The sequence below is a fragment of the Mesoplodon bidens genome (assembly GCF_964165515.1).
Source record: "Mesoplodon bidens genome assembly, chromosome: 17".
Classification (NCBI taxonomy): domain Eukaryota; kingdom Metazoa; phylum Chordata; class Mammalia; order Artiodactyla; family Ziphiidae; genus Mesoplodon; species Mesoplodon bidens.
In genome coordinates, this window is record NC_138174.1 from 68054756 (window position 1) to 68077635 (window position 22880).

Sequence of the window (22880 nt, forward strand, 5' to 3'; positions counted from 1 at the left end):
CTGTGTTGTGTTTTGCTAGTACCTTTACAATCTTCTGGCAATAAACAAAAATGGTAGACTTCACCTTGACAAGCAAGACTCACTTTATCCCCTCATTTGCTACATTAAGAGCTGGACTCCGTGAACCAGGAGTAAAGGGTGACTGTAACATACCAGAAAAATTTCCTTGAAGCCGCTGAAAAGTTCTCGAACGACTTTCCTCATCTGAGGCACCAGCTTGAATATCCGCAGAGGTCGCAGGCAGCGGAGAACAAGTAAGAGCTGAGCTCCCGACTCCGCAGGCACGTTTTGAGGCATCCAACAAAGAAATATCAAGCTCACCTAGAGGGACAAGATGATCTCTAGAATTTATGCAATTTAGCCTCTACTATCTACATTTTCTGTGAGCCAGCTGGCCACAAGTTTCCTTTAGCAGAGACTCCACGTGTTATGTGGGACAAGCCTTCACTGGGTGTACATGCAACTCACCTCTATGGACTTGATCCAGACCTGTGAGCAGCCCCAAAGGAAGTCATCGGGTGTTTGCAGGGGGTGTGAAATGGGGGTACCCACACCGTGGGTGTGGGTGCTCCAGTGCCTCCCGCCCCTTCTTTTAACATATATACTGGAGGCTCCGCAGAAGTCAGCAGGATTGAAATTCCCTTGATCAAGGATACTAAACGTCACACTGGACTGAATACTCGCTATTTTGTTCATGATCTAAACATGCTACATGTTAATGGTCACAATTCTCCTTGTTGTGTTGGAAAAGACACTGATTTTATGCCTTCTTGGACATATAGAAAGAAATTTCTTTGAGTCCCTTCTTATGGTTTCCCCATTTAGTTTAAATAGATAGTTGAATGGTTGCCTTCTCTGGCCTGGTATTTTGTGTGTTGGAATTGGCATACTCTCTCTAGTTTGCTTTTAGTGATAAGCCGCTCATTGATCACTTATATAATGTAGTTTGTTTTTTTTTTTAGTATAGGTGGCACAGAATTGTGGTGTGAAACTAGATTTGCTATCTTAGACCTCATTAATGTATGTCTTATGCATACAGGAATGTGGCTGATGTATTTGAACCATATCCACGAATACTTTTAATGCTTTTTATTTAGATTTTACATGCATGCCCTTTATTTGCTATACTAAACTACTGCTCTACTTAGGAACTCAGTTAATGGCACCTAAACCTCTGTGACTCACGTATCTCACTCTTGTACCAAGAAATGCAGGAGATTTTACAAAACCATTAAATTTTATATTCAGGAAATAACCGAAGACTTACAAGGTATATAAATATGTCCATGACTCCACCGAAGTCCCTGATGACAGCAGTTGGAGTGAAGAACAAGCCATCTGCCATAATCTTCAGATTAAGCTCAATGCTCATGAATATCACAAACACATACTCGGCGATCTGAAATGGGCAGAAGGCAGGTGGGTCACAATGAATGCAAAAATTGCAGGTCAGCGTTTCTCTGCTTAGCTGTGAGTTGAGATTCGGCAGAGTACCTGCAAAGTGGGTGCGTGCATGACTCTCCGGAAGGGGGATTCGAACATCATGGAAATGCAGGAGCAAATGGTTACGATAATCATGACCCAGTCCAGGTAAGTCACCAATCCCAGCAAATCACTGCCAAAGACCAGACAAAACTGAGAAACGCAAACACTCTAGGAAAGGTTGCTGAAAGTCAGAGACGATGCTTCTGTGATTCTATAAACGTGACTGGCATTCTTTAAATGAATCGCCAATCGTCTATTTCACAGCACAATATAACAAGAAAATAAAGCGAACTTTTATATTTTTATGCGGCATAAAATAGTACATGGAAACAGAGTTTGTAATGCTTACTAAAGTTGATGGTACTTTGTATTTTTCACAGCTCCTGTGACCGGATCTGTTTTAGATCTGTAAGAGAGAACAAACATATAAACTCTGTGACGCAGCATGCGTGTTATAACCCGGCAGCATAGTATGTATAAACATCTCATCTACCTAAAATTTCTCTCACATCCTCTACAAAATGTCTGTTATGATATATGTTAACTGTATGTGACTTTGGAAGGCAGAGAACATTAGATGAAAGAAAAATCAGAAGAGTTTGCAATTGATGCTTAGGAAAGCAAAGTTTACATTTTTCAAAATGCCTGATTTTAGAATTCATGACGCCATTCAACAATTTCTGACAAGGATATTACAAAATTAAATTTTGACTTCCATTTAAAAACATTCAAAGTCTTTGCCTTAGCAGTTTGGAGCTGTTCCTCATAATTATTTAATTAAATATCCATAAATTAAATAGAATTCTTTGCTCTGTATTTAATTGTGATCGTATGGAGTAATTTATATAGAGTTTCTTGGGGTGGGGATTTATAACTTTTACTTTCAGGAAGCCCGTGACCGGTCTTCAAGAATTAGCAATTAGATGTAAACATGGAGACAGCCAATGGGATAATTTCAGATGAAAAACCCAGTTTGGGAACCGATCAAATCAACTCTACACTGCCAGCTTCTTCCTATTGATGCTTTGTGAAAACTCAGCGTTTTAAATCATTATCACTCAGGTGCTTTAAACTGCGAAGGTCTTTCTAGAACAGCAGAAAGAACAGTGGACTGGCAGTCAGAGAGGGCCCAGCTGGCGTCCTTGAGCAAAGCCCTTACCCTCGGCTGACCTAAATGCCCTCCTCTGTTGGAGAAGGGGGGACAGAAATGACCCCAAATGGCTCCTGAGGTCTCCTCCAGCCCTGAGGGGTTAGGAAAATGTATTAGTTTCCTAGGGCTGCTGTGACAAAGGACTGCAGGCTGAGGGGCTTAACTAACAGAAACTTATTTTCTCCCAGTTCTGGAGGTGGACATCTGAGTTGAAGGCTGCAGTAGGGTGGGCACCTCCTGAGGCTGTGAGGGAAGGATCTGCTCCAGGCCTCTCTCCTTGGTGTGTAGACAGCCGTCTTCACGTTGTCCCTCCTTAGAGCAGTCTGTGTCCAAGTTTCCTCGTCTTACAAGGACACCAGTCACGTAGGATTAGGGCCCACCTGAATGACCTCATTTTAATTTAATTATCTCTTCAAAGTCCTTATCTCCAAGTAAGGTCACATTCTAAGGGGCTGGGATTAGGGCTTCAACATCTGAATTTCTCTGGATGAGGGGGGCACAGTTCAGCCCATAACATACAGTAATGCTCATACATATGCTACTAATGATGCTATCAGGGAAGGTACAACTACTGAATGGAACATTTTCACACTTTCTCTAGACTCGTAATGTCTTCTGGATATTTACTCAGAGTTATGCATGACAAGAATCCCACTTCCTCCCCTGGTTGCCTGCTAAACTTGGCTTGGCTTGTCCCAAATGCAGCATCCCCTGGGCTGATCACCCTGACAGCCTCTCGCACATTTCTTCCACGTGGGGAGGGACAGGGACACTGGCCAGTGGGTTTTCTTATAAGAGTTGGTAATAGAAGCACTAGTCAACCTGATTTCTATTTTGCACTATTCTAGAATTAAGGTATTTTGACCACAAAGAAACAACGAGTCTAAAAGAATATGTGGGTAGTGACCTCAGCTCTGTCATTCCATCTCCCTTTGGTTAACTGTCTCCAAAATAAAATATGGAGTTAACAACTCTGCTATAAACGTCTTGGGCGCCTGTGGAACTGAACAAATAAGAATGGCTGTGAAGTGCTTCATAAACGTGTGTTTTCTATAAATGTTAACTACTTGGCAACCTTTGTTTGTTTCCCACCTGGTCGGCCACTCAGCCAAGAGGAGCAGCATGGTCAATCAGCCCAGGGTTTATCTGGTGACCCCATTAGGGCGACACGATCCTTCTTCCTCAGATGACAACTCCCCCTGCTGTCTGCATGACTCAGGGCCAAACCCGTGGCTGCAGTGGAGTCACTTACGCGTTGAATCGAGCTCGGACCACCACTCGGCAGAAGTTTCTGAACCTGTGCTCCCGACCCACGATGAACAGGGGCTTATCGAAGTACGGGTGGTTCTCCCTCAGCTCCTCTTCCTGCACTTTCCTGGACCGGGAACATCACGCGAGAGTTAGGCTAAGGGCGCGTCTGCCTTCCCCGAACAAGAGCCTCAAAACTCCGCCCTGCCCGTACCTTTTCATTTCTGCTTGCTCCTTTTTCTCCTGGATCATCTTTATTTCACTGTCTTCTCTTTGTGCGTTTCTATATCTCACTGTATTGGAATGCTAGAAATAAAATGAAAGGGGACACATCGACGTGGGAGATTTTTCTGACAGTCTTCCTCTGAAGATGACCATTAAAAAAGAAGGAAATAAATAGCTTTCTAAATATTTGAATGGCCACAGTCATCTTAGCAAGGATATTTTTTTTCCTCAAAAGGGTATTTTTTTTCCCAGTGAAAACATTTATTGAGAACCTATTATGTGCTATGCACTGTTGTAGTGCTGTGGATAGGGCAAAAGGGGAAAAAATGACAAAAATCCCTGCTCTTGTGTGGCTAATGTTCTCATCAGGGGAGACAGATTAAAAATGAAATCAAAATAAATAAGGTTAGAAGAGGTTTAGTGCTCTGGTTAAAAACAGGGGGATAGAGCAGCGGTCCTCAAACTTTTTGGCACCAGGGACTGGTTTCGTGGAAGACAATTTTTCCACAGACCCGGGGGATGCTTCAGGCAGTAATGCAAGCGATGGGGAGAGATGGGGAGAGATGGGGAGCGGCAGATGAAGCTCTACTCGCTAGCCTGCTGCTCACCTCCTGCTGTGCGACAGGCCGAGGACGGGTGTTGCGGACTCCTGGGACACAGGACAGAGAGCACGAGGTCATAGCAGGTCTCGTTAAGGAGCCGTTCCTTGAGCAAAGACTAGGAGGATGCAGGTCACTGGACATTTGGAGAAACGTGTGCTTCTGGGGAGGGGCGGGTCTGTGTGCTCACAGGTGGAACAGCCAGGACGCAGGGTGGGTGCAGGACAGCACGGAGAACAGGAAGAGCTGAGGCCAGCAGGATGGCGGAAGGTGGATCATTAGGATCTTGACTCTGGAGTTTACTCCATAGAACAGGAGTCCCCAGCCCCCAGGCCACAGAACTGGTACCGGTCCGGGGCCTGTTAGGAACCGGACTGCACAGCAGGAGGTGAGCGGCGGGCAAGTGAGCGAAGCTTCATCTGCTGCTCCCCATCGCTCCCCATGGCTCCCCATCCCTCCCCACCCCTCCCCATGCCTCTCCATCGCTCCCCATATGGCTCCCCATCGCTCCCCATGCCTCCCCATCGCTCCCCATATGGCTCCCCATCGCTCCCCATCTCTCCCCATCCCTCCCCATGGCTCCCCATCCCTCCCCATGGCTCCCATGGCTCCCCATCCCTCCCCATGGCTCCCCATGACTCCCCATCCCTCCCCATGGCTCCACATGGCTCCCCATCCCTCCCCATGGCTCCCCATGGCTTCCCATCCCTCCCCATGGCTCCCCATCCCTCCCCATGGCTCCCCATCACTCCCCATGGCTCCCCATCACTCCCCATGGCTCCCCATCACTCACATCACTGCCTGAAGCATCCCCCACCATACCCCACACCACCACCCCCCGTCCGTGGAAAAACTGTCTTCCATGAAACCCATTCCTGGTGCCAAAAAGGTTGGGGACCGCTGCCGTAGAAGATGGAGAACCATTGTTCAACTAACTGGATTGATTTTATAGAAAAGCATTCCTTGGATGTAATGATCTGTATCTTCTATCATTTGGAATAAGTGACAAAGATAAAGCTCCCTATTTTAAATGGCTTCTATTCTGGAGGAAAAGACACTAGGAGAGATCTCTTATGAAATTAGCAGAACCCCGTGACCTTTTGCTATGGAGAAGACGGGGTATGGATTTTTGTTATATGTTTATGTAGAAAATACAATAAAAATTCTTTAAAGAAGAATTAAGCCTCTGGAATGGAGACTATTCAAACTGGGCCTTTTGTTGTGTATTTTTAAACACACATTTTCAAAGCCATGTTCTAATTTGATGCTTAAGTAGACCACACATTTCTATTGAATCTCACTGAAGGAAAGTGCTTTGAACTAGTGTTGCCTCTGAATTTTCATCTAGAAATTGTCTCCATGCAATATGCCTGACCCCCAAATCATAAGTACACAGGCCATGTGTTGGATCCGATCACAATTCCACGTTGACAGTATGGTAGATTACATCTGACAGAGCTCTGGCTTAACAGCCATGGTGCTAACAGATGTTTGTGCCAGTTAGAACCACACATATTGTTAATGGTGATATCAGGTGTCCTCATCACCAACTTCCTCCTTCCTCAGTTTAGCCTGAAACACTTAATGAGGAGACTGTACTCTGACTAAGCAGTTTCTGCAGATTGAAGGCAGATGGACTGTGCCGAAAACTCCAGAAAACTCCAGTGGTAAAGTGGTGAAAAAGACAAAAACAAAAAACTCTAAGCCTTGCTAACTTTCTCTTGCTTTCTCAAAAGCCCTCCTTAGCTTTGAACATTCAAGACTCTGCTTTCTTAGCCAAGTTATCCAGACTCAACACCTATATCTTAATCAGGGCTTCACTAATGATAAGTATTTAGTATGTCCTTTCCAACTGTCTCATGGTAATCTCGGCATGATCTCACGGCTGGCGAGTCTAGCCCATAGGTTAGACTTTTGCCTCCTCTGGTTTCCCTGGGATTTTACATGGTTCGTTCACTTTTTTTGGGTCTCTGAGCTAATTCAGAGGTGTCACCCCCCTTTCTAATGTTCCCTGCCCCCAAATCTCCACCTTTGATTTCTTTTCTTTTTCTTGGAGTATGGTTGATTTACAATGTTGTGTTAGTTTCAGGTGTATAGCAGAGTGAATCAGTTATACATATACATATATCCATTCTTTTTTTTTTTTTTTTTTAATTTTTTTTTAATTTATTTATTTTTGGCTGTGTTGGATCTTCGTTGCTGCGCACGGGCTTTCTCTAGTTGCAGCGAGCAAGGGCTACTCTTTGCTGAGGTGTGTGGGCTTCTCACTGCGGTGGCTTCTCTTGTTGAGAAGCATGGGTTCTAGGCATGCAGGCTTCAGTAGTTGAGGCGCACGGGCTTAGTTGCTCCGTGGCACGTGGGATCTTCCCGGGCCAGGGCTCGAACTCACGTCCCCTGCATTGGCAGGCAGATTCTTAACCACTGCGCCACCAGGGAAGCCCCATTCTTTTTTTTTAAGATTCCTTTCCCATATAGGCCATTAGAGTATTGAGTAGAGTTCCCTGTGTTATACAGTAGGTCCTTATTAGTTATCTATTTTATATATAGTAGTGTGTATATGTCAATCCCAGTCTCCTAATTTATCCCTCCCCCACCTTATCCCCCAGTAACCATAAGTTTGTTTTCTACATCCATGATTCTACTTACCACTTTTGATTTCTTTACACTATTTGATTTTTCTTTGTAGTACAGAGCAAACCTGACACAGCAATGAAGAGATAATGGAAACTAAATAAAAATCACACCCAGAAAGGATTATATTGATAATATTTGTTTGCTTGCTTATTCTTTGTGTCTTTTACTAGAATGTAAGCTCCTACAGGGTGGGGATTTTGTCTTGTTTCCCTGCTACTTCTCATCCCTTAGAACAGGACCTGGCTCACTGTAAGTAGTTGATAAATATTTTACTGTGTCAGTTAATGAATAAATGAATGACCTAGAGTTGAAAATCAAAGAAATTCTTGGGAAATCTTGTGCAGTCTTTGACAGAAAAATTCCTCTAGAAATAAAATTTTATTTCCTAGTATGTTGACTCTGAAATGACAGACACTGGACCTGTGTTTGGAAATTAGTAAATATTTAAAGTTACGGATGTGATTCATTGCCATAAAGTGCTTTAAATGTCTTTAATTTCAGTCAAATGCATCTGATATTTCACTTTTGTGTTACTATCTAAACGAAGATATGTGCTTTGTAGGATGTCCAGATTTTTCTACAGTTTATGGTCACTTTTCCGTACCTGGCCATTTAGTTTGCTCCCTGAGTTTCCTGATTACTTCTGGTATGAAGTGTTAAGCAGACGTGACAATGTGACAGAAGAACCCAGGTGCTGGAATTGTCTAAGCAACCATTTAAATACGTTTTCACAATCACACTTCCAAAATCCAAAGCATTGCTTAGAACTTACATCTTGAGTCAGAGTTTCAAGAGATTTCCCCCTGCTGATCCTCTGGCTGTTTGATCCGTGTCTTAGTGACCTAAAACAATCACAACCAACTGATCAATACATGTCGAGATCAAATTTGGACTTTTAAGCGATGACCATCATAAAAATGAAATAAAGTAATTCCTGATAGCATCACAAATGCTTAATATTTCTTTTTATAGCAAAAGTTTTAGTCTATCCACCTGCCTTTGATCTCATCTAACAAAATTCAGAATTTTTTCCTTCTGATCTTAAAAGTGAGAATTTGGCTATCATCACCAAGGGAAGGGTTTTTGAAAGATGTTTTGATTCTTTGAATCTGATTGTGAGTTTTATTACTGTTGCCATCAGCAAACAGAACTCAGCTCTTCACCCGGGCCTGCCTCCTGACCAGGGCTGGGGTCAGTGATGCTTCCTGTAAAACTCCTTTCCTTCGTTTCTCTGCAGCCTCGGCTTCCGGTGTATTTACCTGCGCTCTTGGCGGATATGGTGCTGCACACTAAGAATTGACCTTTCCTTTGCCGGCTGCCCCTCAAATGATCCGCTCAGCATGCGCTGTCGAGTGCAAGCTCTAGAAAAAAAAGGAGCCGCAGATAAATGCCTGATTTGTACACTTGGGATGAATAATGCATAACTGCTCATTATTCTTCTTATTCTTAAGGAAACACCAATGATAAGACAAAGTACAGCAAATGACACATTGCCAATAATGTAAATGAGCTTTAGGTTCTGTGTCAAGAATACTTTCAAAACAGGACGGTCATAGCCACGAAAAGGTGCTGGAAAATAAATAGAAAACAATACCCCCAACCATGTGTCCCCATTCCATCCCCACCCCAAACAGAAGAGCCTCTACCGGGATTCTGTAAGCCAAAGGGCCAGCCTAACCATAGGTACCCATGATGCTGGTTTTCAATTTAGACAGGGAGGTTTCTAATAAAAGCCCTTAGGGAAGGATTTGTCCACCTAGGCTCCTGGGCTGATGGAATATATGTTCCAAGGAGATTTTGCAGAACGCTAGGAAAGGGTAAAGTTAGAGGCAACAAACTAATAGAAAAGACAAGTAATTAAAGCTGGAATGAATACCTAGAGAAACGTCAGCTGAAAGCCTGTGGCTTACAGGTAACCAGTTGCCACTTTCTTTGTACCCACAAAGCTCTGAAGACTTTTTAAAACATGTTCGCTTTAAACCGTACCCGGGCTTGTGTTAATTTCAGATTTGCTAATGAGTGAAGACAATTGGGTGACTCAACACCTGTGGTGTGAATGATTCGGAGAGAAAACAACATTTCTTCTCCAGGAAGCTCTCTCCAACTGGAAATGACAGGAATTCCCTTGATGACTATAGTAGTCAAGTGGAAAGAAAAGAAATCCGTGGTTAAGAGACCTGTGTTCCAAGGCGACACTGTCATGAGCCAGTTGAGGGACCTTTGGGCTCAGTTTCATTATCCATAAAGCGAGGAAAAGGCCTTGAACTTGAAGAGACCTCATAGACTTAAAATGCAGTGGTTTTGTGATATGCAAATTTTATGACACCAAATGTGTTCAAACTGGAACCCATGTACTCTGTCACTGCATTCGTAACACTTTTGTATGTATGGTTCCTAAATTGCATTTCTAGATCGGCATTGAGTTATATTTTTACTGTCTGTCTCAGAGTTAAGATCTTCGAGCAAAAGATCTATGTCTGTTCAGCATACTTACAACAGCATCTCTTATGATATCATGTGTATTTTCAAGTACTTAAAAACGGTTTTGATGCCAGTGAGGATAATTACGACGAACACTTATGAGAAATCATACACATGCAACAAATGTAAATGCATTACAGGAAATAATGCCCCCAAATCACTCTTCTTAGTTTAATGAGCAACATGGACCATTTTGAGATAAAATCCAAGTCAAAATTTTATTGAACAACAAGGGTTTCTGGCAGTGATATATAGAGACTGTGCTATTTCCAGGACTGCAATGGGGTCGAAGAGGAAGATGCATTTGTAAGTTCAGCTGAGTTGACAAAGGTATAGGATGATCTCATATTATGTACATTATGAATTATTTTTTGGACAAAGGTCTGAAAATCATGAAGGCATTCTGAAAAAAACCTATTTGGAGAACAGTGTTATTCCAGCATAGATATACAGAGCCTTGTCATTTGTGTAAACAGTCAAGACTTAACCTTCAATTTTATATATAGTAGTCTGTAACTGCTAATCCCAAACTTCTAATTTATCCCTGTATAGCAGGTACAAAATACTATATATAAAATAAACAACAAGGTCCTACTGTATAGCACAGGGCACTATATTCATTATCTTGTAATAAACTATTGTATAACGGAAAAGAATCTGAAAAAGATTCAGATATACATGTATATATGTAATATGAATCACTTTGCTGTACACCAGAAACTAACACATTTTGAATCAACTGTATTTCAATATTTAAAAAAAAGACTTGACTTTTAACCACTTAGTAATTTTTACTTTTTGTCACAAGACTCTTCCCTAAAGTACATGAGACCTATAGGTCTTAAATACAAAACACATATAACTTGATTATAAAATACCCGTTTGAGTTGGGCGTTCCTGCTATGCTTGAAGTATATAGAATGTAACTGGCTTTAAGCTGCCTGTGATTAAAAAAAAAAAACAAACTGCTGGTGTCTGCCCGAAAGCCCAGTCTGAGGATGCCTGGGCATCCTTGCTGGAGAAGAGTCAGGACCACACCTGAGACACCCTCCTCTGACTGAACAAGACAAGCAGGTCTCCATGGAGACAAACCCATATTGGAAGTCCCCCTACCCCCACCCTATGACACCTCCTCTTCCATCTCCTCCACCAATAGCGTGACTGAAGTTGGGGTGAGAAAGCAACCCCTTTTCCTCTTTGCTTCAAGATCAGCTCCCTCTTTTCTGTTGGGTCTAGAGAATTCAGAAAATAATACTCAAATGGGCTGGAGTTTCAGCCATACATGTGACATGAATGTTTGCAGTCCATATGTGAGTCTTCAGGTTCTCGGTGATTCGCACTCATCTGGGGTGGGGTTGATGGGCGCTGGCTTTTAAGCTCTATCCTACAATCAGAAAACCCGTGCTTAATCAGACTAGGACAGCCACTTAAATGTAGCATATAGAACCATTTGCCTTACTATCCTTTTCCTACCACTTCCTTCTACGTTACAAGCACTGTTTGCTGGAACAATTTCAAACTAGATACTGATGGGAAAAAAAGAAGAAAATGCTAACTCTGGGCCAGTTAAAACACGTAACAGGTGACTTCAGAGCATCAGCCTCGGTGGTTTCCGCTTCCTGGGCGAGAGGCCCCTGCCAGAATCTTCTTGTTCTCTGAGCAGAGGCTGCCAACTCACCTCCTCCTTTCCTGGGGTAACAAGGTGCCCTGTGATCTGAGCAGGGTGAAATCAGGCAGGTGGGGCCCTCTCGCCGGGCTGTTAATGGTCCCCTTTGGAGCCTCAGGCTCAGTGTGACTCTCTGACCCCCTGTGCCAGACCCACAGCCTCACACCTCACCCCCAGATCTGGTACCAAAACCAAGGCCAGCAGTCTCTGTCTCCATTTAGCAGCCAGTGCCCTCGCCGAGTCTCTCCTCAGACCAAACGCCCTGACGTCTCGTTCTCTCCTTTGAGGATGTGCAGTGTCTTTCAAACTAGGAAACTCTAAAGGTAAATGCTAGGGTTTCTTTGCTGAAAACTGAGGGTCATATTCATAGCAAATTGGGCGAAGGCAATCTTTTTTTGAGGGGGGCACATGAAAGGCAGTTCATGAAAGGCTCTTAAAGGTTTACGCTTCCCCCCTTTTAAGTACAGTGGTAGAATCTTACTAAGATTAAAAGGCAAAATTTTCTTCTAGGCAAGGTATCCATTATAGTTAATAACTAGCTATTTGTCCATAATAATCCCCCTCCCCCAACAAAAACAGCTAATGGTACAGAAAAAACTTTTCTACAGATACATAAATCCATCTGAAAGAAAACATATGGGAAAAATCTAATTATATTATACAAGGAGACTAGTTGTCAAAAATGAGTTCCCTATGGATGAAGGAAGAAACTCAGATAAAAGGAGATGGATCTGGGGTAGGAGGGGCCTGGTGGGGGCAAGGGTGTGGGAAAGCAGGCGCACAGTACTTTCACCCTGAGGACACCTGGGCTTTGAAGCAGGTGTAGGAAGGAGGCAACGTTAGGAGGTTTCTGCATAGATAAGACAGCCTCATACATAAGCCATTGTCACATTCTCTGATGAATGTAAAATATTTTGTTATTTAAGAAAATAATAAACTTGGGAGAAAAGTCACTTCCATCTGGCACAATCAGATGCTACTAAGAGGCTACATATTCTCTAATGCAATGTGCCAAGGTTCACACACGAGTACGGTAAAAGCTTGCTTTATTATTTTTATTTATTTATTTATTTATTTATTTATTTTTGTGGTACGCGGGCCTCTCACTGTCTTGGCCTCTCCCGTTGCGGAGCACAGGCTCCGGACGCGCAGGCTCAGCAGCCATGGCTCACGGGCCCAGCCGCTCCACGGCATGTGGGATCTTCCCGGACCGGGGCACGAACCCGTGTCCCCTGCATCGGCAGGCGGACTCTCAACCACTGCGCCACCAGGGAAGCCCTGCTTTATTATTTTTAAAAGGAAGGAAATACACTTTCATTATACATACAAGCATCAACTGTAACCCAAACTAGGAAGTATGACGTCACGTTTTGACGTGCGTCATACAATTACAAACTTTGATATAAATGGGTTCTGATAAGTAACATCAAGTGAGAAATATTTCACCGACGTGAATGTGCAGAAGGATTATGTCTGCTGTTCCATGTTCCTGCAGCCTGTTATTGGCCGAGCTTGTTTAATGCTTGTGGCATTCGGTCATCATTAGTTACCTCCCTTATCAGGCTGTACATTTCTCAGGGACCATTTCATCACTCAAACCCATATTCCTAGAAGCGCAGTTCCCGGCACACGAACGGGCTGACGGATGGACAGGACGGACACGTGAAGGGGGAGGTGGGGGTGTACAGTGAACTGGGGGGAGCATGGGGGGCAGGATTTACAACTCGCTCGTCTCAGGTTCAAAGTAGCAAAGCCGCAGAGGTTTGCAGGTCTCCACCCAGCAGCACAGAAGCGAACAGAAAGTTCTGCCTCTGTCTGGGGGCCAGATGGAGAAGATGATTTGAGAAAACACATGGTTTAGAACCACGCACTTCTGACCTCAGCTTTTCCCAGCTGTGGGACCTCAGGCAAGTGACATGCCTTCTCCGAGCCTCCGTGCCCCACGTGTAAGATGTGGTGACAATGATACCTTTGCTACGGACTTCATAGAGAGTGGGAGGAATCAAGTAGGATTATGAATGTGCAGCGCTCTGGAAACGTAAATGCTCGATTTGAATGTTAGTTGCCATTATTGACTTTCTTTTCTTGTCCTATGTCGCGGTTGATGTTAAAACATTCCATGGAGGGTGGAGGAGAGAACAGCGAGTTGGACACAGATCGGTGTTGGGAAGGAAGTCTTCTCTGTTCTGACCGGTCAGCAGTGATGTACACTCCGGACCAGAGCCACAGCCTCTTAAGCGGTCTCCACAAACGTATTATTCTCCCAAGCAAAGTGATTTCTGAAGTGACCATCCACGGTGTGATTGCGGCGGGTGCTTCTCAGATGGCCCCCGATGACCCCACCTCCTGGTTTCCATGCCCGTGTGCAGCCCCTTAGTGTGGGCGGGACTTGGACACTTGCTTTAAACAAACATAAGGCAGAAGAGATGGAAGAGGTCACCAGACACTGTGCTTTCATCTTCCGCAGTCTCTGGCTTGCTCTGGGGATGAAGGCTGCCTTGCTGGGAGCTGCGCTATGGAGAGACCCCCTTCCCAAAGGGGTGAGGCTGCCCTCCCATGAACAACCCTTGAGGAAGTGAAGCATTCATCCGACAGCCCAGGAGGCACACCAGCTCATCCGTAACCGTGCAAGCGAGCTGGGCAGGGCGTTTTGCCCATTCCCGTCAAGATGCCTGCAGCTTTGTGAAGGACCCAGAGCCAGAGACCCCACTAAGCCAGGCCCAGCTTCCTGGCTGAAACTGTGAGGTTATCCACGTGCTGTGTAAATCACTGAGTTGTGGAGTATTTGCAACATAGCAATAGATAACAAATACAGCTATCATCACTGTCTCAAAATCTTCAACATCCTACTGCTCTTCAGAGAAAGATGAAGACCAGAAGCTCAGCTTGACTTGCAAAGTCCTGTAGGGTCCGCTTCCAGCCTCACCTCCACATCGCTGTCACTGGTCCTGCAGCTCCCCACCCACGCCGCGCTCCAAACAGCTCCAAGACACTCTGCTTGGTCACTGATTACTTCACCTTGTACACAGTAGGCGCTCAAGAAACATCTGTTACACGAAGGAACCTTGACATCTTCTGCAAAGATCAAATGTCTTCATTTCTTTTTTGATCTCTTCATGCTCACGAAGCACGGAAATAATCACAAAGCAGAAATATGCCTTTGAAATAGGCTTTCGTGTTTGAAATATGCTTTCGAAAGGGGAAGTTAAATAATCTTAATTTGATCTCAAGTTAGAATACTACACCACTCAAGAAGCGGGCTGCACACCTATAATAGATGAGACCCTGAAACGGTAACAAAAAAACAGACATTGCTTCTTGCAAGTAGGAAGTTTATAAATCTTTAGCTATATTCTATGAGAGAGCTGTTAAGGGAAACTTGCAAGCCAGCATGAAGCTGAGCTGAAATCAATTTCTTAAACAGGAGATTGGATTTGTCACTGGGAACAGGGTCACTGTGCACCTTGTCTTACAGGAATCTACTGCCAAGCTGAAACAGTAAATAACTATTTAATAGTTATATAACTACTAAATAGTTATTTACTATTTCAGTAAATAACTGAGGAATTTGGCACTTTTCATACTGCACCAATAAGAAATGAGATGCACACATCGTTAAAGCTACTCAGGAATAGACCTAGTCAGAAGGAAAATTACTCAAATGTTCAATTAAGTTCTATTTTGCCACTTTAAATTTTTCATGAGGGTTTAGATGCCTTTTGGTCTCACATAAGGATCAAAGAAATATGTTTTCAGGAAGAAAGTGTTCATTGCTTTGCTGCCTAGAGAAAAAGCAAAGCTCAGGTATCGACACACTCTGTGATCTTCAGGGAAGGTCTCGCTCGTCTTAGGGGAAAGACCCTGAGAGTCGTGGCATGAAGGTTTTCAATATCTTCTCTTTATCTCTTCATAATGGCCAGTCCTGGGAGGCCGGTTTCTTAGAAACTCCATCTAGCGGTTTAAAATTAAACAAACTTGGTCGGCCTTCTTGGCTTCTGGAACCGGGAGACACAAGGCTTCAAGTGTCTGGTGAAAAATAATGAAGTCTTTTGTCTTGTCTGAGTGAGGAAATTCTCCATTATGCAGGCATATGTAATCCCTTTATCCCTGCTCCCTGGAGGAGAATTACAGTGGGGCATTTTCCTTTTCCCAGTTGGGGTTAATGTGATGCCCTCTCTACCTTTGAAAGTAAAACAAGCCTAGGACCCCTGAGGATGATTCAAATGTGGGAATATTCTTCAGCAAACACACATTCCCAGTTGCAAAAATATTACCCCTGGTTTCTTGCCAAGGCTTTGAAAAAAACATATGAAAGATTGACTCTTTTTTTTTCTTCTTCTCTGCATTGCCTTTGTGCTATGGAATTTCAATTGCCCCTTATATGACAGCCATATATTTGTATAAAATCTTTTATGGAGGTTGAGGGGAGAGAATCATGTCTTAAGAAACTGTCTCTATTTTTCTTGACATTTCTCCATCTAAAATATTTTAAAATTGGCCCAAAGGTGATGGTTCTAAGAGAGATCTTGGAGCTTTATTAGCCTTTAAACACCACTAGTTGTTTATAGAAACAGCAGCAGGGGGTCCTCGGTTTCTTTCTTCTCCGTCTCCACATTTTCTTTCTTAATGTTCCAGAACGAGGGTGTGGGAAAAGCCTGTACCTTCTGTAAGGAAAGAGAGAGGCCTGTGAGTCTTCAAATTATTTTTATCCGTTATAGAAAACTTAGATTACACGACGATACTATCTGGTATTAAACGTAATTACCATCTAAAGGAACAGTGGTGTAGCTTTGCAGGACACTAAATTTGAGGGATTTTACTCACATCTTGAGCTGCACCTTGTCAAGTATTATCAGATGTGGTTAACATAATCACATCAACAGACAATAGGAAGAGAGTCCTTTAGTGGTAATTATGTAAAACTATGGCTGTAGAACTGGGTAAGAGAACAGATGATGAGTGTTTCCTGGAAGGGGCTCTTACCTGCCTCCATGTAAGTGACAACGTGATCCTCGAAAGCAGGGTCCCAGTGAGGCTAATAGGTGAGCGCCTCTGTACCGGCCTCTTGCTGCGATGAGGGAATAGCTGCGTTTTTACCCCAGTAGGTATCCTGCTCCTTTGTGAGTCAGCCCAGTCCCGAGTACGGCTCTTCATAGCAACAGTGAATTAGTTCCTTCCAATCTTGTGTTTTTCATGAAAATGTTTTCATACGTAGACATGTAAATACCCCAACAACCAGAACCTCTTGTAGACTGAAAAATGAAAGAAGCCTTACGTCTTATCACACGTAGATACCATACGTGAAAAAGAAAGTGACCTCACGGGAAATCCATGCCTTTAGTGCATCTATCCAATTCAGCAAATAAAATGTCTGAAACCCCACACCATTCACTGGGGTTCGAATTTACTAACCCTGCTGTGGACTCAGAAAAATGTCAATTACATTGCAAAGCTTGAACTTTTTATTATAACAAAAGTGAAATTTTCCAAATGTTGCATAAACCGTATGGACCGATTTTTCTAGAGATATGTATCCTCCTATATTATTTACTACTTTACCCTTCAATGATAAAATAGTAAAAGAAAAACCTGTTCAAAACATCTCCTTGAATTTGTTAGGTAAAATTTAATAGCAGCTCTCCTAACCCACAGTGCTATTAAATCACTTCGGGGGCTTACCTAAAAATAATCTACAAATCATATACTATGTCAATGAAATATATATATATATATATTTTTTATTGAGGTATGCGGGCCTCTCACTGTTGTGTCCTCTCCTGTTGCGGAGCACAGGCTCTGGACGCGCAGGCTCAGCAGCCATGGCTCACGGGCCCAGCCGCTCTGCGGCATGTGGGATCGTCCCAGACCGGGGCACGAACCCGCGTTCCCTGCATCGGCAGGGGGACTCTCAACCACTGTGCCACCAGGGAAGCCCAATGAAATATATTTTGATTACCACAAATCAGGTACTACCTAGGGAAACACCTTTAGAATACATTATTTTCCTATGTAAGATCATGGAAGTTGACTAGACTTCTTTGTGGTGATCATTTCATAATATATACAAATCCCCGGGAATCATTATGCTGCACACCTGAAACTAATATATGTTATATGTTAATTGTAGCTCAATAAAACAAATTTTTTCTAGAGTTCAAGGAAAGGAAGTCTGGTTGTTGAAAGCAAAAAAAAAAAAAAGAATATAATTATTTTGTTTCAATTAAGTTACATTTCGCCTCCTTGAAACTTTCACCGTTTTATGTTTTATTCAGATGCATGTATCCACAGACCTTATTGCCTCCGTTTATTGTTCTCTGAATACACTTAATTTCCATCCATCTACTTAGTCTTTATATCTCCAAATGGCTTTCCAAACAATCTACAAGAGTTTTTAAGTATCGGAAAAATCTCAATAAGGAAAATCAACAATTAGGCAGCCTTAATAGAGTCACAGATAAATATTTACAATAATATTTAATATTTAAACTAAATATTTGATTACTATTTAATGATTTAATAGTAATACATTCATACTAATAATCTATGTATTTACATCTATAAATACAGTAAATATATTATAAACATTTAATAAATCAGATAGTAGTCATAGTTAATTAATAATGGCCTATTAATGCCCAATACCCTCTTTTCTTAAAACTTCGGGTTATTCTTGCCAATGGCCATAAAAATTTGACCCAGTCTCAGCCTCCTCCTCATCCTCAGGGTCTTCCCGTGCATCCCCTCCCACGGCTGGAGCACATCTCACTGAGAAGTTGGCAAGTCTGGCCCCGGGTTCTGGGGATGCTGCGCATGCCTTGCTAGCCGTGCCCAGAATGCAGAGCTGCAGAGAACTCCCACGACCTTATCAAAAATTGCTGAATTGCGGCGCTAATGGACAAAACAATCATTTGAAAAGGAGAACTTGCCCCAAGGGAAAAAGCAGAGCGGGTAAGAGGCCTGTGCTCTGCATCGTGAAGCGCTCTTAGACTCCCCGGTAATGTGCCCACTTCAGAGACCTGGCAGCTTGGGTCTAGACAAGAGAGGACAGATAAGGATGAACAGGCTCTTCCCCCTTTCCTCAAATTCCTCTGCTCACACAGCTGACGAAGTGCGCAGGAGCAGGTGGCCTTCGGAGGGAATCTTTGGGATTTAACTTGAATTCCTTCCTCTGGAAAACTCCTATGATCTCCTCGGTCTCTTCAACATCAGGTTCACCATATCTTCCAGGGGAATATGACTTAGATGCTCACATCCCAGAGAAGAGCCCAGACGTCAGTTCATCTGTCCTAGACCCTGGGGAGAGAGAGCTGGGAGAACTGGGGCCTCGAAGAGGCCAGTGGACCGAGAGAAACACCCTCATTGAGCCTACAGCCCATGAAGGACCACCCCCAGCTAAGCCCTCATCCACCCCGAAGTTACGGAGCGCCAAAGGGATGTGCACACCGAAGGTTCCAGGCAGGTATTACAACCCATGCAGAAGATGATGCTATGCTTGTCTCAGCCCCAGCGGTCACGGATCTACCCGTGGTGCCCACGACGGCAGTTACAGCTTCTGTCCAGCTGCTCCCCTGCCCTGATCACCAGCTGTTCTCAGCCAATGATCTTGATTTAAATTCCACTCGCCATCACTCTTCCAGCTGCCAAGTCCATCAGGCTTGACTTTACCAACACCTGTGACCCCCCTCACCTCTCCCTTTGCTGGCTGTCCCTGCGAGATGCTGATCTCTACCTGTTTGACTAGGCTTCCTGCCAAAGCCTCTGTAGGCTGCCCGCTTCTGAGATAGGACTGTTTGATTTCCTGGTGCAGCCAAGCAGAATGGAGAACTTGACAGCTGCCCTTAGGGCACTAGGACGATCACAGTTCTCCAAGCCCAGGACTTCCCGCCAGCCATCGGGGATGCCAACCTTGGCTGAGGAATCTATGTTGTTAGTTCGGGACTATATCCACCAATAAACAACCAGCAAATGATTTAAACAAATGATCTGATGATACCTTGAAGATGTTAGCCAGCCTAGCAAGGCTTAACTGAGTGTAAAGCTGAAGCAGATAGACTGCTTCCAGCTGGGTAAGCAAGAACCTTGGAATCAACCTGGAAAAAGAGTACACCGATGTATCAAAAGCACTTTATGCCCCTCAGATCTAGTCTCTGCTGGGCAATAGTGGAGATTCTGCACCACGCCCTTGAGGATCAGCTTTGAAAGGTAACTGTCAATTGCCTGCCTCTCAGGGGCAACTGTGGGTCTCCCCTAACTTATTGCCAATAATGAAAAATCACCTACAGATACCAACTCGTTTAATCCTCTCCTATAGGGCAGGGGTTATACATTTATAGATCCCATTTAACAGATGAGAAAACGGAGGTGCAGAGACATTAAATAACTTGCCCAATGTCAAACATCCATGAAGTGATGGAGCCAGAATTATAACTCAGTTTGGCTACTGAGTTGCCAAGTGAGTACTTGATACACATGCTCACTTAACTCCTATGAGGTCACCTATAGCCCTACTTGGCAGATGGAGGAGCTGAGCCTTCCCAAGAGTCACTGCTACTCAGGGCACTTAAAGCCAAGTGTGGTTGGCTGCAGATCCTGTCCTCTTTCCATGTCTACTACCCCGACACAGCATATTCTATGTGACTGGACCTGGGACAGGAATGAGGCGCCCTTTGTAGGTCAGTGTCAAGAAGGGCACAAAATTCCAGGCCAGAAATATATGTATTTGTAATCAATAAAAATGACTGTCTTAAAATGATGAGAAAAACTCACCAAACATAAGTCATTATATATATATTTAATTTTTTAATAGTAAGTAGCATTCAACTAAATTCAAAACATTATTAATTAAGTGTGTGGCAAGGAAAATTATGTCATCGATCCAAATATCAGAATATAAATATCATACCAGACTGAGCATTCAAAAAGATTATAAAGATCCATCCTAGCTAATGAGATGCTGATGGCAAACTACAAAAGGATGGCGCTTTCTAAAATAATGTAAAATGTTTAATTATTTTATTCTGACATTTCTCTATGTATTCAGCCTAGCAGGAATGATAATGTATTTTTGTTCAATTTCAGGGCTCAAATTAGAGAAATCTCAGTAGAGGGAGTGATGCTTTTGAAACGCACTGCTCTTTGTTTTGATTTCATCTGATGTGATGTAAAGGTCACTGCCTTTTTTTTTTTTTTTTTTTTTTTTTTCTTTTTGCGGTATGCGGGCCTCTCACTGTTGTGGCCTCTCCCGTTGTGGAGCACAGGCTCCGGACGCGCAGGCCCAGCGGCCATGGCTCACGGGCCCAGCCGCTCCGCGGCATATGGGATCCTCCCAGACCGGGGCACGAACCCGTATCCCCTGCATCGGCAGGCGGACTCTCAACCACTGCGCCACCAGGGAGGCCCGGTCACTGCCTTTTGAAGGAAGCTTTCTTTAGTGGAGCTGAATGGTGCAGATGAAGTCAAAATAAGAGTGAATTTAATAGCAGCCCTGGATTTTATCATTTAGGTGGTGGGCCATCCTCTCTCACGATGCTCTCCAGATAAGTCTGGCCCATTAGTGCCAAATGAGTCACCTGCATTTAAGCTTGCGACACTATTCTCAAGTTCTGTAAAAATGCCCTACTTGTGTTTCTCATCAAAAGTGTTCCCATATGGGCTTCCCTGGTGGCGCAGTGGTTGGGAGTCCGCCTGCCGATGCAGGGGACACGGGTTTGTGCCCCGGTCTGGGGGGATCCCACATGCCGCGGAGCGGCTGGGCCCATGAGCCATGGCCGCTGAGCCTGTGCGTCCGGAGCCTGTGCTGTGCAACGGGAGAGGCCACAACAGTGAGAGGCCTGCGTACCACAAAAAAAAAAAAAGTGTTCCCATATATATCCAGAAGTTCATTTCAATTTTCAAAGCAGACAATTAATTTCAAAAAATAAGTAGAAGAATACAAATTAAACATGATTATGTGTAGAAATCGTTTGTGGACTTGAACTTCCTGTTCATAGGGAGGTATATAGCACACTCTTTGCTGGAATAATGCCGACCCTGTTTCAAATGAAAGATGGATATTTGGAAATGCGGGTCCCCTGAGAATTGAGCCCCCTGGTAACCCCACAGCTTAATTATCAATACTGAGAATCAAGACCGCTCCATCAACATGACTTGAATATTCATCCCAGGAAATGAATGTCCAGGAACTTAAGGCCTTAACCATAAGTACTTTCATTGTTAGCTTCAGGAACTTTCCAAAAATCCACTCATCCGAGCTACAGAGTAACGGGCCATTTCCTTTCTCTAGACGACAACAGATCATCAACTGGACAAACCAGTCACGTCAGATCAACTGCTTCTCATCAAGACTCGGGCCAAGACACTGCCCAGGTAGGCATCAATCCTAAATATTTTAAGAATGCTGTTTCTAAAACTTAGTTGTATTTATTTTTTAAAGGTAATACATATATATGGTTAAACATTCAAAAGGCATAGAATAGAACAGATTTCTGGAGTAGAGATGGAAGCCCAGAGTCACCATTTAGTTTCCCTCTTCTCAGAATCACCCCAAATCAAGAAGGCAAGTGAAAATCAGAAGTGCAAACTCCATCTCAATGGCTGAAGACTGAACAGTCATGCCACAGAGGGTGGAAAGAGCCCTGAAGGCAGTGGAGAGATGAAGGGGTGTCACCTCATCCTGTCCCCCACCCTGGGGGCTGCCCTCCCCCGAACAGTAATGGTTACCTGTCGATAATAACAAGTACTTGTTACTTGTATATCCTGAAGAGTCCTAAACTTTTTTTTTTAATTGAGGTGTAACTGACATATGACATTAGTTTCAGGTATACAACATAATGATTCAGTATTCGTACATATTGCAAAATGACCTAAACTCTTATTTGAAGAATTCTGCCCAATCTCAACCAGACCTCCCCAGTAAAAACACTTAAACTCAGACCCCCAACCTTATGAATATCCACCCCTGACCTATCCCTTCTGAGACATTGTTAAGACCGCTGAACTGGTGGTTTCCCTCACATAATAAGTATTAACATTTCACTTTGCTTCATCAACAGATAGTTCAGATGACCTTTTGGGGCAGTCTACACCACAAAGGCAGATGAGAAAACGGAGGCTCAGATAAGTGAGTAGCTTAAGGTTATAGAAAAGCAGAGCCAGACGCTGGTCCAGGCCTCCTAACACTAAGTCCAGTATCCTGTGTTACACCTGGGGGACCCTGAAGATCATCTCCTCCAAGCTTTAAATTTAAATAATTTCCCTGTTTATACAACAGTCCTCCAGATACCTTACATCTGGGATGTGTTTTGTATTATTTTCCCCAAATATTTGTTAGTTTTTAAAGAGTTATTTCTAAGACACTAATATGTGACTAATGCCCGCCAGTGATGGACTTGCC

General features: G+C 43.5%; 1 protein-coding gene across 1 annotated transcript in view; it reads right to left on the minus strand.

The window, feature by feature from the left end:
* The window catches only part of NALCN (sodium leak channel, non-selective), a 261820-nt gene that overhangs the window by 42126 nt on the left and 196814 nt on the right, over positions 1 to 22880 (minus strand). The window contains exons 19-26 of the mRNA XM_081214587.1: positions 8601 to 8702; positions 8114 to 8183; positions 4098 to 4189; positions 3888 to 4010; positions 1835 to 1891; positions 1495 to 1615; positions 1268 to 1399; positions 154 to 321 (exon numbers count right to left, since the gene is read on the minus strand). Of these exons, the coding sequence (XP_081070713.1) occupies positions 154 to 321; positions 1268 to 1399; positions 1495 to 1615; positions 1835 to 1891; positions 3888 to 4010; positions 4098 to 4189; positions 8114 to 8183; positions 8601 to 8702 (865 nt within the window). The remainder of the gene's footprint in view (positions 1 to 153; positions 322 to 1267; positions 1400 to 1494; positions 1616 to 1834; positions 1892 to 3887; positions 4011 to 4097; positions 4190 to 8113; positions 8184 to 8600; positions 8703 to 22880) is intronic.